Genomic DNA, 13,170 nt, shown 5'->3' on the forward strand with positions numbered 1-13,170 from the left:
GTAGCTGGGTGTTGCTATGTGACATCATTACCTGGTGCCCACAGCCACCATTTCTGGGCTAGGCTGGGCTGCGGACTGCAGACTGTATTTTGCACTATGGGGTCTCAGCAGCATTGGCTGCGATTTGGTGGGGTGTCGCTCCGGCGTGGTGGGGGGCCTGTGTCCCACTTGGGGGAAGCTGATTGTTGGTTTGTTGGTGCCAGGTTCATGGTGCCATTTGTTTATAAATGACCAGTGCGCACCATGGCAGCTCCTGCATTGAGCACTGGTGGTCAGTGTGCGTCATAGCGACCGGTCAGACAGTAGGAGGGACACTTAGCATATTAGCCTTATATATATATATAGATTAGAGGTCTGTTGCACGAAAAGATTCATGCAATAGGCTTTCCCTTCCCCTGGCTGATGGCTCCGGTTTTCCTCCGGCACCCGGGACCCAGGCCTTCGCTCTGGCCGGAGCCTCCTTCAAGCCTTCGCTCTCGTGCCCTGCTGCCCCAGGTCAGGTCGCACATGGGACGCCCGCCGCCTGGGTCGAAGATAGCAGGCCCGGATGGCAGCAGGGCAGGCGGGATGGCACTGTCCCACCCTGCCTGCAGTATGCAAATTAGCCGCCATCTTTGTTGGTGGTTAATTTGCATACCACACTGATTAGCCAATGGGAGGCATAGCAAAGGTACAGTCAATTACCATGTTTGTCTATTATTATATAGGATTAGCGACCCTGTTATTGGACTTTGAGCTCCTGGAGGCAGACTGCAGACCCTATACTCCCCTCCCCCTGTTATACTCCCAGCTGCACTGACTATTTTCCCTAACCCCTATATAATCAGCCAACTGACAGAAAAAGGGGGAGCAGGTATTTTTCCAGGGCATGAAACCCACTGCTCACTCCATATTGCTTCCAATGTGAAATAAATGCTAAAAAATGATTCAACCTTGTCTCGGCTTTTGGCTCATAAAAATAAAAACTACACCTAAGCACCATGGACCTAGGAAACAACAAGCAAGTTCTCTTGGTACCATGTTGTGTCCAGTACCAAAAGGTTATCACAGTGCCTAATAAATTGCGTATTAGATAAGCCAAGTTTTGCCATGCTGGGGTAGGAATCCATGTGGTCTACTTGGGTAAACTTGTATGAATAGATACTAACTATAAAATTGTGCTACATGCTCTGATAGTGGAAGATCAACATGCTATAGGAATTCTCAGGACCTACCATAAACCAGTGTTATGAACTGAATCATAGTCTCCAAAATTCATATGTTGAAGCCCTAACCTCCAGTACTTCAGAATGTGACTATATTTGGAGATGGGGCTTTACAGAGGTGATTGAATTAAAATGAGGCTCTTAGGGTGGGCCTTATTCAATCTGACTGTTGTCCTTATAAGAAGAGAAGATTAGGAGGCACAGATAGACACTATGGTTTCCAGTTACAGAGGGATGAATATGTGAAGAGGCAGTAAGAGAGGGGCCATCTGCAAACCATGGAGAGAGGCTTCTGAGGAAATCAATCTTGCCAACACCTCGATCTCAGACTTCCAACCCCAGAACTGAGAAAATAAATTTCTGTTGTTTGAGCCACCTAGTCTGTGGTATTTTGCTTTGGCAGATCTAGTGAACTAATGTGCCAGGAATTAGGGAAAGCCTTCTACAGAAAGGGATGGCCAGACTAAGAGAACAGAAGGAAAGACATTTCTGATAGAGAGAATAGCACACATGAAGGCTGAGGGATGAGTGAGGCCATGATGCCTTCCAGGGGCTTGAAAGAAGCATGGCTGGGGCAAAATGAGCAGGTGAGGAGGGCAAAGGAGGGGAGGGGTCATAAACACCACTTGTATTTTTGGCTGTTCAACAGCTTAACAGCCTTTGTACTTTAGGAGGATCCCCAGAATGGTGGGGAAATTTTAGCGAAGCACATGTCTAATGTCAAGATGGCAGGTGACAAGTGAATGGCAGGTATCAAGGTATCAAGATGGCAGATGCCTACAGCAGCAGACTAAGTAAAGTGACCAACTGTCCTGGTTAGCCTGGGATTTTCCCCGTTGTACAAGTGAAAATATCACATGATGGGATCTCCCTGAGTCCTGAGCAAATGGGAAGGTAGGTCTCCATAAATTAGGCAGATTGTTCCTGTGTGGTACAACTTTGGCTGTGCCTTACTTCCCTAACCTCTGTTATTTTTCCCAAGCCTTGTTCCCTAGACTTTCTGACAATTCTCAGTTACCTGATCTCTCTCTCTCTCTCTCTCTCTCTCTCTCTCTCTCTCTCTCCCCCTTTTCTCTCTCTCTCCCTCTCTCTCTCTGTGTGTGTATAATCCTTTCCTGCTTAAGTTGGCAAGAATTTTTTTTTTCTTGGCAGCAACAAAGGATGCTAAGCACTGGGACTGTGAAGGGCCTTATGAGCTACATTACAGAGTTTAGTTTGTCCAGAGGTCAGGGCAGAGTAGAGAGAGGGGACACCACAAGCTTGTGAGCAGAGAATAATGTGATCAGATTTTCACTTAAGGATAATTACTTTGTATACAGCATAAAGAACAGATGGAATGGGAACAAGATGGAATATGTCGGGTGGAAGATGGAGAAGTAGAAAGGAAGCAGTGGGGAAAGTTAGGGTGTTATGGTAACCAGACAGGAAGAGAACATGGTTACCTAGACCCTCCAGGTGCAAGGACATGGGTGGGGAAGGCCTGGCCCTGGCCCGCAAAATCATTTGGTTTGGCCCTGCCAAGGCATTAGGGGTGAGTTAATAAAATGCTTGACCAAATATAGTAGGCTAATTTTTAAGTTGATAAATTTGTATGGTCTGAGAATATATATAATAAAAGCATAAGCGACCGTTAAGGCGGAACAACTAGAACGACCAGTTGCTATGATGTGCACTGACCACCAGGGGGCAGACACTCAATGCAGAAGTTGCCCTCTGGTGGTCAGTGAGCTCCCACAGGGGGAGCGCTGCTCAGACAGAAGTTGGGCTCAAGGCTGGCGAGTGCACCTGTGGTGGCAGGAGCCTCTCCGGCCTCTGCAGCAGTGCTAAGCAGCAGCGAGCCGAGTGGTAAGGAGCAGCAAGCAGGCGGGTGGTAAGGAGTGAGGGGTCCCAGATTGCGAGAGGGATGTCTGACTGCTGGCTTAGGCCCGCTCCCCATGAGCAGGTGAGCATCCCCTGAGGGGTCCTGGACTGTGAGTGGGTGAAGGCCGAGCTGAGGGACAACCCCCCAGGTGCATGGATTTTGTGCACTGGGCCTCTAGTGATATTACTGGTATAAATATCCAAATGGCCCTTGGCAGAAAGAAGGTTCTTCGCCCCTGTGCTAGGGGGACAGAGAGAGGTGGCAGGCTAGATTAAATTACTGATGAACGACAAACAAGTAAGACCTTAAGAGAATACTGATCCTAAACCCCAGTGTAGAAAAGCAGACAGAACATGCCCATCCTCCACCACTGAATAAATGTCCACAGGGTGAGTGCTCACTAGCCCCTGGCACCAGCCCCTGCAGATAACCTAAAGCTATTGTCAATAGCTGACCATGAACTGAGGGAATATTGCATCTCTTGCCAGAACCACTAAACCCCTCTTTCAGGCTATAACAGAATTCTGTTAGACCCATGTGCCCAAACCCTCCCAGAGGCTGTCAGGTCTACATCCACACCCTCTCACAACCCTCTTTTCCTTGGTCACCACCCAGAGCTCGTCACTCCAGTCAGCAGTCTGGTCTCACCTTTCCTAAAGCCCCCTGGTTCCTAAGGCTTGGTTCTGGGCTCACTTTCTTTGTGCCTCTACATCCTGCTCTCCTGCAGCAAGTTCACACTCCCCCAGGCTTCGAGGCCATCGATTTTAGGGATCAGTGAATCCCAAATGTCTGTCTGCAGGTGGAATCACTTCTCAGCTTTACATCCTTCTATGCAATCACCTACTCAACACCTCTATTTGCCTATTTTATGGGTGTCTGAAACGCAATATGTTTAAAACGAAATGTATTTTCTCTCCCAAACCTGCTTCTCCTCTGGGTTCTCCATGTTAATAAACGACTCCAGCTTATGCCAAACTGGGGTTCGTGTTTCTTCCTTGCTTCCATTCACCACCACCTCTACCCGTGATGAATTACATGCCCTGACATTTTGTTCAATAAATAATTATTGAAAGCCACCTAGTTTCAGGAAGTTTTCTAGGCACTGGGGAGAGTTTAGAACAAAAAAGACAGAAATCGCTGTTCCCTGTGGAGCATATGGTATGTCTTAGTAATATCAGCTATGTGGTCCTAACATTTTGTCTGGCGATTTAGGGTGTGCTCCATAAACAGCATCTGTCTTACAATATTTAAAATGACAGAGCCCTGGCCGGGTGATTCAGTTGATTGGAGTGCCATCCGTACACCAAAGGTTGTGGATTTTATCCCTGGTTTGGGAGCATACAGGAGGCAATAGATCAATGTTTCTCTCTCTCTATGTCTCTCTCTTTCAAATAAATAAAACATATCCTCAGATAAGGATAAAAAATAATACAAATGAAATAAACTGAAGGAGAGATTAACCACTTTTTGAGCAAGGAATTGCATCACACTTAAAGAGTAACCAAGCTTAAAGAAACTTGAATTTGTTTCCAATAAAAAAATATTTTTGAGGGTGTTAGAAATTTCTAGTCTGGAGACCTAAAGAGATTAACAAAAATTGTTTCTATATATTGAAGTGCAGTGATGTGAAGGGCCCTATAGTGTTCATTAATTAATTTAAAAAATATCTAGTGAACATCTGTGTTGAGCTAGTCACTGTAGATAGAACTATCAAGAACTGTGTATGATTTTATCCTATTTCCAAGCTAACACAGTTTCATGAACGATGGTAGAAAGTACTGGGTCACAGCCAGGAGCCTGAATATTCTATTCCCTTCAGTTCCCCCTGCCTCCCAAGTCCCATGGGGCTACTGCACATACAATGGGTTTGTGTCACAACTGAGGAGCCACAAACTTAGGAAACCTCAATCTTTTATAATGAATAATAAGCCTAAATGCCCAGCCTTTGCCCCAGAGGGAGATGGTCTTTAAGATAGCCACAAATCTGCCTTCTTCATTGGAAGGATACAACTACCTCAATATTCCAAAGCTTGTCCCTATGCAAACAGCCTTGGAAAAATAGTTGGGGGGGGGGATTTTATTTTAAGGAATTGGTTCATGCAATTGTGGGGCTGCCATGTCCAAAATTGACAGGGTAGACTGGAGAGCCAGGGAAGAGCTGATGGTGCCATTCAAATCTGGAGGCAGCATTCCTTTTTCCTTTCGGAACATCAGTCTTTACTCTGAAGTCCTTCAACTGATTGGATGAGGCCCACCCACAGTATGGGGAGTAATCTGCTTTACTCAAAGTCTACTGTTCTAACTGCTAATCAATCACACCTAACAAAATATCCTTACAGCATCATCTAGACAGGTGTTTGAAAGAAAACTAGGTACTATTAACTAGTCTGGCTGACATTAAATTTACCATTACAATAGTCCAGAACAAAAGCAAGAGACACTCGTGGAGAATTGTATCCCAACATGTACTTAATGTTTAAAACTCATTAATTACTGTGTCTTTAGACTCCCCCTGCCCTCCCTCCATTTTAATTTTATTAAGCAATTATGAATTTAATCTCACTCATTTTGCATTTCTTCAGCTTTACTCTGAAGTTGGTTCTAGGTGCTTGGGGCAGTTTCAGTCCTGCCTTTTACGGCACTCACCAGACAAGAGTACGTGAAGGGCTGTGATGAAGGTGTGCACAGGGTGGTTGTGGGAACAGGTAATGCAAACAAAAGAAAAGGGAAGAGAAGCTGAGCCCTCCCAGACCCATCCATAGATGTCTCTGGAGAGTAATTTTATAGGGTGACCAAATGTCAGTGATCACCCGGAAAACGGGATGCAAAGGCTCACATATTAAGAGTAGGGGCTGGTAGTTCATAGTTAGTTAGTGTCATTCTTTACTATTCTGTTTCCTGGCTGATTTCAGAAGGATTGACAAGATTTTGGCTTCCACTCCTTCTCACTAGAGGCCGCCTTCCAGGGCCCCCTCCGCGGTGCCCCTCCACTCGTGACCCCGCCTTCGTCCTCTTTGACCTCACCCTCTCAGGCTCCGCCCCTTTCTCCGTTCCGGAAAGGCCTACCGCGCGCTCCTCTCCTCCCGGCCCGGGCCCTGGCGCGGAGGACTGTGGGAGCGGCTTCCTTGGATACGCGCTTGGCAACGACCAGGCTCCGAGCTCAGCCTGCGCAGCGTCTTTGATTCTCCAAAACTCCGAGTCGCCCGGACTCCACTCACGGTCGCCCTGCTCCCCTCATCACGAGGTAGGAGAAGGGCCGGGGGCAGGGGCGCCTCGGGAGCCGGCGCGGGCTCCCCGCCTCCTCGGGGACTCGGGGGCTGGCTTGTGGGGGCCGCCTGTGGCCTCTGCCTGCCGAGCGGCACCTCCCTCCAGGGCCCGCCTGTCCGCCGGGAACGCGGGCGCCCTTTGCCATCAAGTTTGTGTGGCCGCCTGTCCCAAGTCATAGTCACTCCTGAATCAGGAAAGCTGGCACCGTGAGCACACGCCTTTAATGTCTGTGTCGTGTAAAGCTTGCGAAAAGTGGTCCCAGGAAAGGTGGAATTCGTGAGGTGTACAAGCACGCAGCAAGATGTTCTCACTCTCCCAAAGGTGAAAACAGCCAAAGATCGGAAGTGCTGTTTTCCCCAAATCCCTTCTAGGCCTAAAATCCCACTTTCTCTACAGGGTCGATTTCCTGGCTGTGAGCTTTAATAGGAACTACAGTGGGCGTGTTGGAAGCAGATTGTCCAGCATAGTCAGCAGAATATCATGAAAACAAATACCCTTCACATTTCAAACAAAGGTTTTGCTGGCATTCGATTTTACATTGAGGAGCATACCCCACCCAGGTCATTTCAACACTTCCAGTCTTTGGCGAGGCTTTTGCTACGCATGAATTTTTTTTTGAAATAGCTTGGAGAATCCAGCAAGCCAGAGTTGTTACCTTTGTTCTGCCACCCCTATCTGTTTGCCGTGTATGGATACTTCTTTTACTATTTCTGGCTTGACTTTACACATCTTTCAAGTGTGTGCGTTCACTCGCTATAAACTTTTCAATCTGGCTGCAACCCAGCAGAAAGGATGGAGCTCTGGTTCTAAAAGTTGCTGTTTTTATGACGTACGTATAAGCCAAATTAACTTAAACAGGGCTCATAATCAGGCAGTTCTTGTTCAGCACAGCAATCCTCAAAGTGTGGTCCTCAGACCAGTAGTGTCAGGAGCATTGGGAACTGGTTAGAAATGTACATTCTCAGGGGCTAATGGGGTGCTGATGACTCCCACCCAGGACTTACTGAGCCAGAAACTCTCGGAAATACTGAGTAGCAATCTGTATTTGATCTGAAGTTGGAGAACTTCCATATTGCTGTATATGTAATCCCAATGAATTATTATTATTATTTTGTTAATGCTCACCCTAGGATATTTTCTCCATTGATTTTTAGAGAGAGTGGAAGGGAGGGGGAGAGAGGAACACCTGGATTGGTTGCCTCCCCCCACATGCCCTCACCCGGGCTGGGGATAGAGCCCGAAACTGAGGCACATGTCCTTGACCAAAATTGAACCCGAGACCCTTTTAGTCATAGAGCCAACACTCTCACCACTGACCCAAACTGGCTAGTGCTCAATGAATTATTATTATTATTATTATTTTTGGCTGGGTACAGTGAACTTTATTGATGGTGCACAACAAAGTAGGGCTCCCTATGCCCCTCACCTTCTGCAGGGGGTCTGGGATGGAAACGGAGGTTAGGAGATTCTCAGTGTGTCAGGGGACCGGTCTGGGGCAAGGACTCCCCAGCAGCTGAGGGCCTCTCTTCCTCTTGCTGGGGCTGATGGTCCAGGGGACTCTTACTCCTTGGAGGCCATGTGGACCATAAGGTCCACCCCCCTGTTGCTGTAGCCATATTCATTGTCATACCAGGAAATGAGCTTGGCAAAGTGGTCATTGAGGGCAATGCCAGCCCCAGCATCAAAGGTGGAGGAGGGGCTATCACTGTTAAAGTCGCAGGAGACAACCTGGTCCTCAGTACAGCCCAGGATGCCTTTGAGGGGCCTTCTGATGCCTGCTTCACTACCTCCTTAATATCATCGTATTTGGCAGCTTTCTCCAGGCGGCAGGTCAGATCCACAACCGACACACTGGGGGTGGGGACACGGAAGGCCATGCCAGTGAGCTTCCCATTCAGCTCAGGGATGACCTTGCCCACAGCCTTGGCAGCGCCAGTAGAAGCAGGGATGCTGTTCTGGGCAGCCCCTCGGCCATCACGCCACAGCTTCCCAGAGGGGCCATCCATGGTCCTCTGGGTGGCAGTGATGGCATGGACTGTGGTCATGAGTCCCTCCATGATTCCAGAGTTGTCATGGATGACCTTGGCCAAGGGGGGGTCTTGGCTCTGCCCTTCCAGTGAGCCCCAGCCTTCTCCATGGTAGTGAAGACACCGGTGGACTCCACAACATACTCAGCACCATCACCTCATTTGATGTTGGCAGGATCTCGCTCCTGGAAGATGGAGATGGACTTTCCATTTGATGACAAGCTTCCCGTTCTCAGCCTTGACTGTGCCTTTGAACTTGCCATGAGTAGAATCCTACTGGAACATGTAGACCATGTAGTTGAGGTCAATGAAGGGGTCATTGATGGCGACAGTATCGACTTTGCCAGAGTTAAAAGCAGCCCTGGTGACCAGGCACCCAATGCGGCCAAATCCATTCACTCTGACCTTCACCATCCTGTGTCAGGGTTGTGGCTGGCACAGTGCAGGAGTAGAGGCTGTCTGACCAACAGGAGGAGCAGAGAGCCTGAATTATTTTTTTAATGCTGAATAGTTTTTCACTGCGTGAATATACCACATTTTGCTTCTCCATTGTATTGATGGGTATCTGATCTAGTTCTAATTGTGGCCTACCATCAGTAAAGCTCCTGTGAACATTGTTATACAAATCTCTTTGTGGACATGTTTTCATTTCTCCTGGGTAAAAACTTTGGAATGAAATTGCTGGGTCGTAAGAGATAAATGTTAATTTTATGAAACTGCCAGGCTTCTTTCCAAAATTGTACAGTTTGTACTCCCACCAACAATGAGTATTCCAGTTGCTCCATGTCTTTGCTGACCTTTTCAATTTAGCTATTCTGGTGGCTGTGCAGTGGTTTCAGCCTGGCACTGTCATTGACTATTACATACCCCCTTTTCCGCCCTTGATACTAAGCTCCTTGAAAATCAGGACGATGATATATCCCTCTCCAGTGCTTGTCACTGTCCTTTGATGGAATAGGTTTGGAATGAATGTGAAATAAGGGCAATGAATGAACGTTTTGACACCTACTAGTAGTTTTGAGAATTTGACTTGAAAAAAGTTTTAAGGCTGGAAAAATGTGTAGAAGTAAATTTGACCAGAAAAGTTTTTAAATAGTTATACTTTATTTCAATTAAGAATTATTTCTTATCCCAAGAGCCTATTGACACTGCTGATTTTTCCTAGGTATAGATGATGCAGAATGTACACCTGGCCCCAGAGACAGATGAAGATGACCTTTATTCTGGTTACAATGACTACAATCCAACCTATGATACTGAGGTAAAAAAAAACAACTATGTTTTTTACATTGGTTTTTGTTAAGCAGCTGGTTCATGAAAACTTTAAATTAACTAAGTTGTTTAAGAGGTTAGAAAAGTGCTTTTACTGAAGACTCTGCTAACTTCCTTCAATAATAATAATAGTAGCAGAGGGGGAAATCATGAGAAATGTTATGGAAACAAACTAGGATGATTGGCACATACTGTATTCTTCAGTGCTAATTATCTGAATGTGTGAGTTAAAAATATTTAGATCACTTGAAGTAGCTAAAATCAGTTGTTTTTAATTTTCTAAATTTGAAATGTCATGTAGAGTTATTTTAATTCTTTTAATTAAGTTATGTAAATATTTTCTAGAAAAATTAGAAAATAGAAATAGGTATAGAGAAAAGTTAAAATCATAGAACCTGTCTCCACCAGAGATAAGCATTAACTAACTTATAGTGCTTGTCTCTCCATTTTCTTATGCAAATACGTGTATATCGCTTTATAGTTTGGGATAAAATGGTGTCATACTCTGTGCTGTTTTGTAACCTGGATTTTCTCTTTTATTAATATCCACTCATGTCAACAAATCTATATCTGCTTAATAGTTTATGGTGTGGTTATTTAAAAAGTGAAATTCGTACTAAAATGAATATTTAAAATCTTTTTACATCATTTTGAGTTATAGTTTCCAAATTGTAAGAGAGAAAAAACAAAAAACCTTTTTATAAACTCATCTTGAATTAGTGTGTGAAAAAAGGATGAAGGATGTGGGAGCTAATTTACTTGTTAGTGTATAAAAATCAAATATTAGCATTTATAGGACTTTTAACTAATTTAGGAAATCTCATTCTATTCTACTGAAGTTTTTCATATAGTCATTTTCAAATTATATTTTCCTCTAGAGAAAAATGGTAGTCTATGAATTTGAGACCTAGAAAGAAAATAGAAACTATTTACTTACTCTATATGAAACAAAAATATAGGAGATACTGATCATTGTAGAAAATTTGAAAATTACAGAAGATTGGAGAAAAAAATGAATGACATAAATCCTGTCACTCAAAGGTTACCTGTATTAGACATATCACCTGATGTTTTGCTGTATTCCTTGTCTTTTACTACATAGGTGTTTTTCTCCCAACACACACACACACACACACACAGGATTTTATAGACTCCTTTTTAAAAATTTGCATGAAAACATAGGCATTTTCCTATATTAGTATAAATTATGAAAACCACTGATATCTCCTCTTTTATTCCAGTTATAAAAGTAATATGTATAGCCTTGACCAGTGTGGCTCAGTTGGTTGGAGTGTGGTCCCATATACCAAAAGGTTGTGGGTTCGATTCCCAGTCAGGGCACATGCCTGGGTTGCGGGTTCGATCCCTGGTCAGGGTGGGTATGGGAGACAACCTATCAATAGTTCTCTCTCACACGGATGTTTCTCTCTCTCTCTCTCACTGTCTCTCTCCATTCCTCTAATATCAATAAAGAAAATAAATTATACGTATAAAAATATACATGCTCGTTATTGAAAAACAAAATTACCCATAGTTATATTATTCAGAACTAACTCCATTTAATGTTTGCTTTGTTTTTCCTTCATACATAGAGTTTTTAGCATGTTCGAATTGAACTAGCATTTACTTTTCTGTTTGCTTTTTTTACATATAGCTACATTGTGGGCATCTTATGATAGCAAAAATTGAAGTAAATGTAATATTAATGGCTATGTAATACTAAAGATGTACAGTTGTTTGATCAACTGTTTTTGATCATAGGATATTTATTTCCAGTTTTCTGCTACTATAAATAACAACAATGCAATGAACAATTTTATGCATAAATAATTTTCTGTAGTTTGATCAAACATTTTCTAGGATAGAGTCCAAAAAATGGAATGTAGATAGTTCATGAATATGATCATTTTTAAAGCACCAGAGAAACTTCCTAACTCCTTAGGTCATCACAGTGTGGCTTCATTATTTCATTTGGAGTGAATATTCAGAATATAAGAAACAAAAATAAATAATATAGTAAAATAAAAATAATATTTGCTTTACTTTGCCCATGGTTTTCTTTTCTCTTACTTAATTGGAATAATAACAAGTTTAATATATAACTGAATTACTTAAAACAGTTATTAAAATGTTCCATAGATTATGCAAGTTGTTAATGAAAAAGAACAAATTACAAAAGTTGTTTGTAATTGGAGAATTTGTTGACAATTTTTAGTTTGTCAGAATTCGTTGAGCTGATTAATCAAATTTTACCAATAGTTTAGTGTGCCGAGCCAGCTCAGCCAAGGGTTCGGCAAGCCTGAGTGGGGGCCGTGAAGGATGAAGAAAAGACAGACAACGAGAATAAGCTGGGTCTAGGTCAGTGGTGTGGCTCTTTGGCCCCTTGAGTGTGGCCACAAAGTTTCAATCGCACTGTACATGCACGCCCACATGTGGTATTTTGTGGAAGAGCCACACTCAAGGGGCCACAGTTTGCTGACCACTGGTCTAGGTGGATCTTCCTGTGCCTGGCTGAGGCCACAGAGAGAGATCCAGACAGCAAACTGAGCCTTTATTTTATAGCCAGAGGTAAATAAGGTAGTGGTCACCATAGTTACAGTGTTCTTGTGAGTTTCACTTGCTACATCTAACCTCAGCCCATTAGCTACCCAGATAAGATCTAGGGAGCCGTCATAAGGTCAAGCCTAATTATGCTAAAAGGGCTGTGCCCTCTAAGCTGGGACTTGTTTGTGGCTTTGCCAACAGGTCAGTCCGAGGCTTAACTCTATAGCCGCTCTGTACAGTTTAGGAATACTAGAAGACTTCCTTTTCCAAAAAATCTGCTGAAATACTATAATCAATTATGCTAAAGGTTGCCTTTGGTTATATACTTCATGTGAAAGTTGCTTAGTTTCGCCCTAACCGGTTTGGCTCAGTGGATAGAGCGACGGCCTGCAGACTCAAGGGTCTGAGGTTCGATTCCGGTCAAGGGTATGGACCTTGGTTGCGGGCACATACCCAGTAGGGAGTGTGCAGGAGGCAGCGGATCAATGTTTCTCTCTCATCGATGTTTCTAACTCTCTATCCTTCTCCCTTCCTCTCTGTAAAAAATCAATAAAATGTATTTAAAAAACAAACAAACAAAAGAAGTGTGTTTCTCTATTTAAAAAAAAAAGAAAGTTGCCTAGTTTCTATAGCTAACCAAGAATTGTGGGATGGAGGAAGATGGCGGCGATATAGGCAGACGTGTCCCAGGTCCTGTCCCGGAGCAAACGGAGTGAGCAGCTGAAACTAATAACACCCACCCCCAACTGGCGAAAGTGCTCAGCTGGTGAGACGATTTGCAGCCGGGAAGAGCAGAACTCCCCTGGAAAGGACTAAAGGCGAGCCAGACTGAAGAATAGAAGAACCGAAGGACCTTCACTACTGCAATTTTTTTTTTCTTTTTTCACCTTTTAACTGAGAAACCAATTGTTTTTTTTTTCCCTTTTTTTTCCTTCTTTTTTTTCCCTTTTTTTTCCTTCCTTTTTTATCCTTCTTTTTTTCCCCCTCTTTTTCT

General features: G+C 43.9%; 2 protein-coding genes across 5 annotated transcripts in view; one reads left to right on the forward strand and one right to left on the reverse strand.

Annotated features, from left to right (window-relative positions):
- The first annotated feature begins 6,113 nt into the window (after positions 1-6,113).
- The window catches only part of IFT88 (intraflagellar transport 88), a 167,276-nt gene continuing 160,219 nt past the window's right edge, over positions 6,114-13,170 (forward strand). For all 4 annotated transcript variants that reach the window (XM_006752647.2, XM_015563113.1, XM_006752649.2 and 1 more), the window contains exons 1-2: positions 6,114-6,310; positions 9,526-9,621. In XM_006752647.2, the coding sequence (XP_006752710.1) occupies positions 9,532-9,621 (90 nt within the window). In that variant the 5' untranslated portion in view covers positions 6,114-6,310; positions 9,526-9,531. The remainder of the gene's footprint in view (positions 6,311-9,525; positions 9,622-13,170) is intronic.
- On the reverse strand, positions 7,678-8,774 carry LOC102759131 (glyceraldehyde-3-phosphate dehydrogenase-like). The gene is given in 4 exon segments (XM_015563011.1): positions 7,678-8,093; positions 8,096-8,461; positions 8,505-8,545; positions 8,638-8,774. Coding segments are annotated over 4 exon segments (744 nt in total). The 3' UTR covers positions 7,678-7,893.

Source organism: Myotis davidii, unplaced genomic scaffold (genome assembly GCF_000327345.1).
Source record: "Myotis davidii unplaced genomic scaffold, ASM32734v1 scaffold1070, whole genome shotgun sequence".
NCBI classification, from domain to species: domain Eukaryota; kingdom Metazoa; phylum Chordata; class Mammalia; order Chiroptera; family Vespertilionidae; genus Myotis; species Myotis davidii.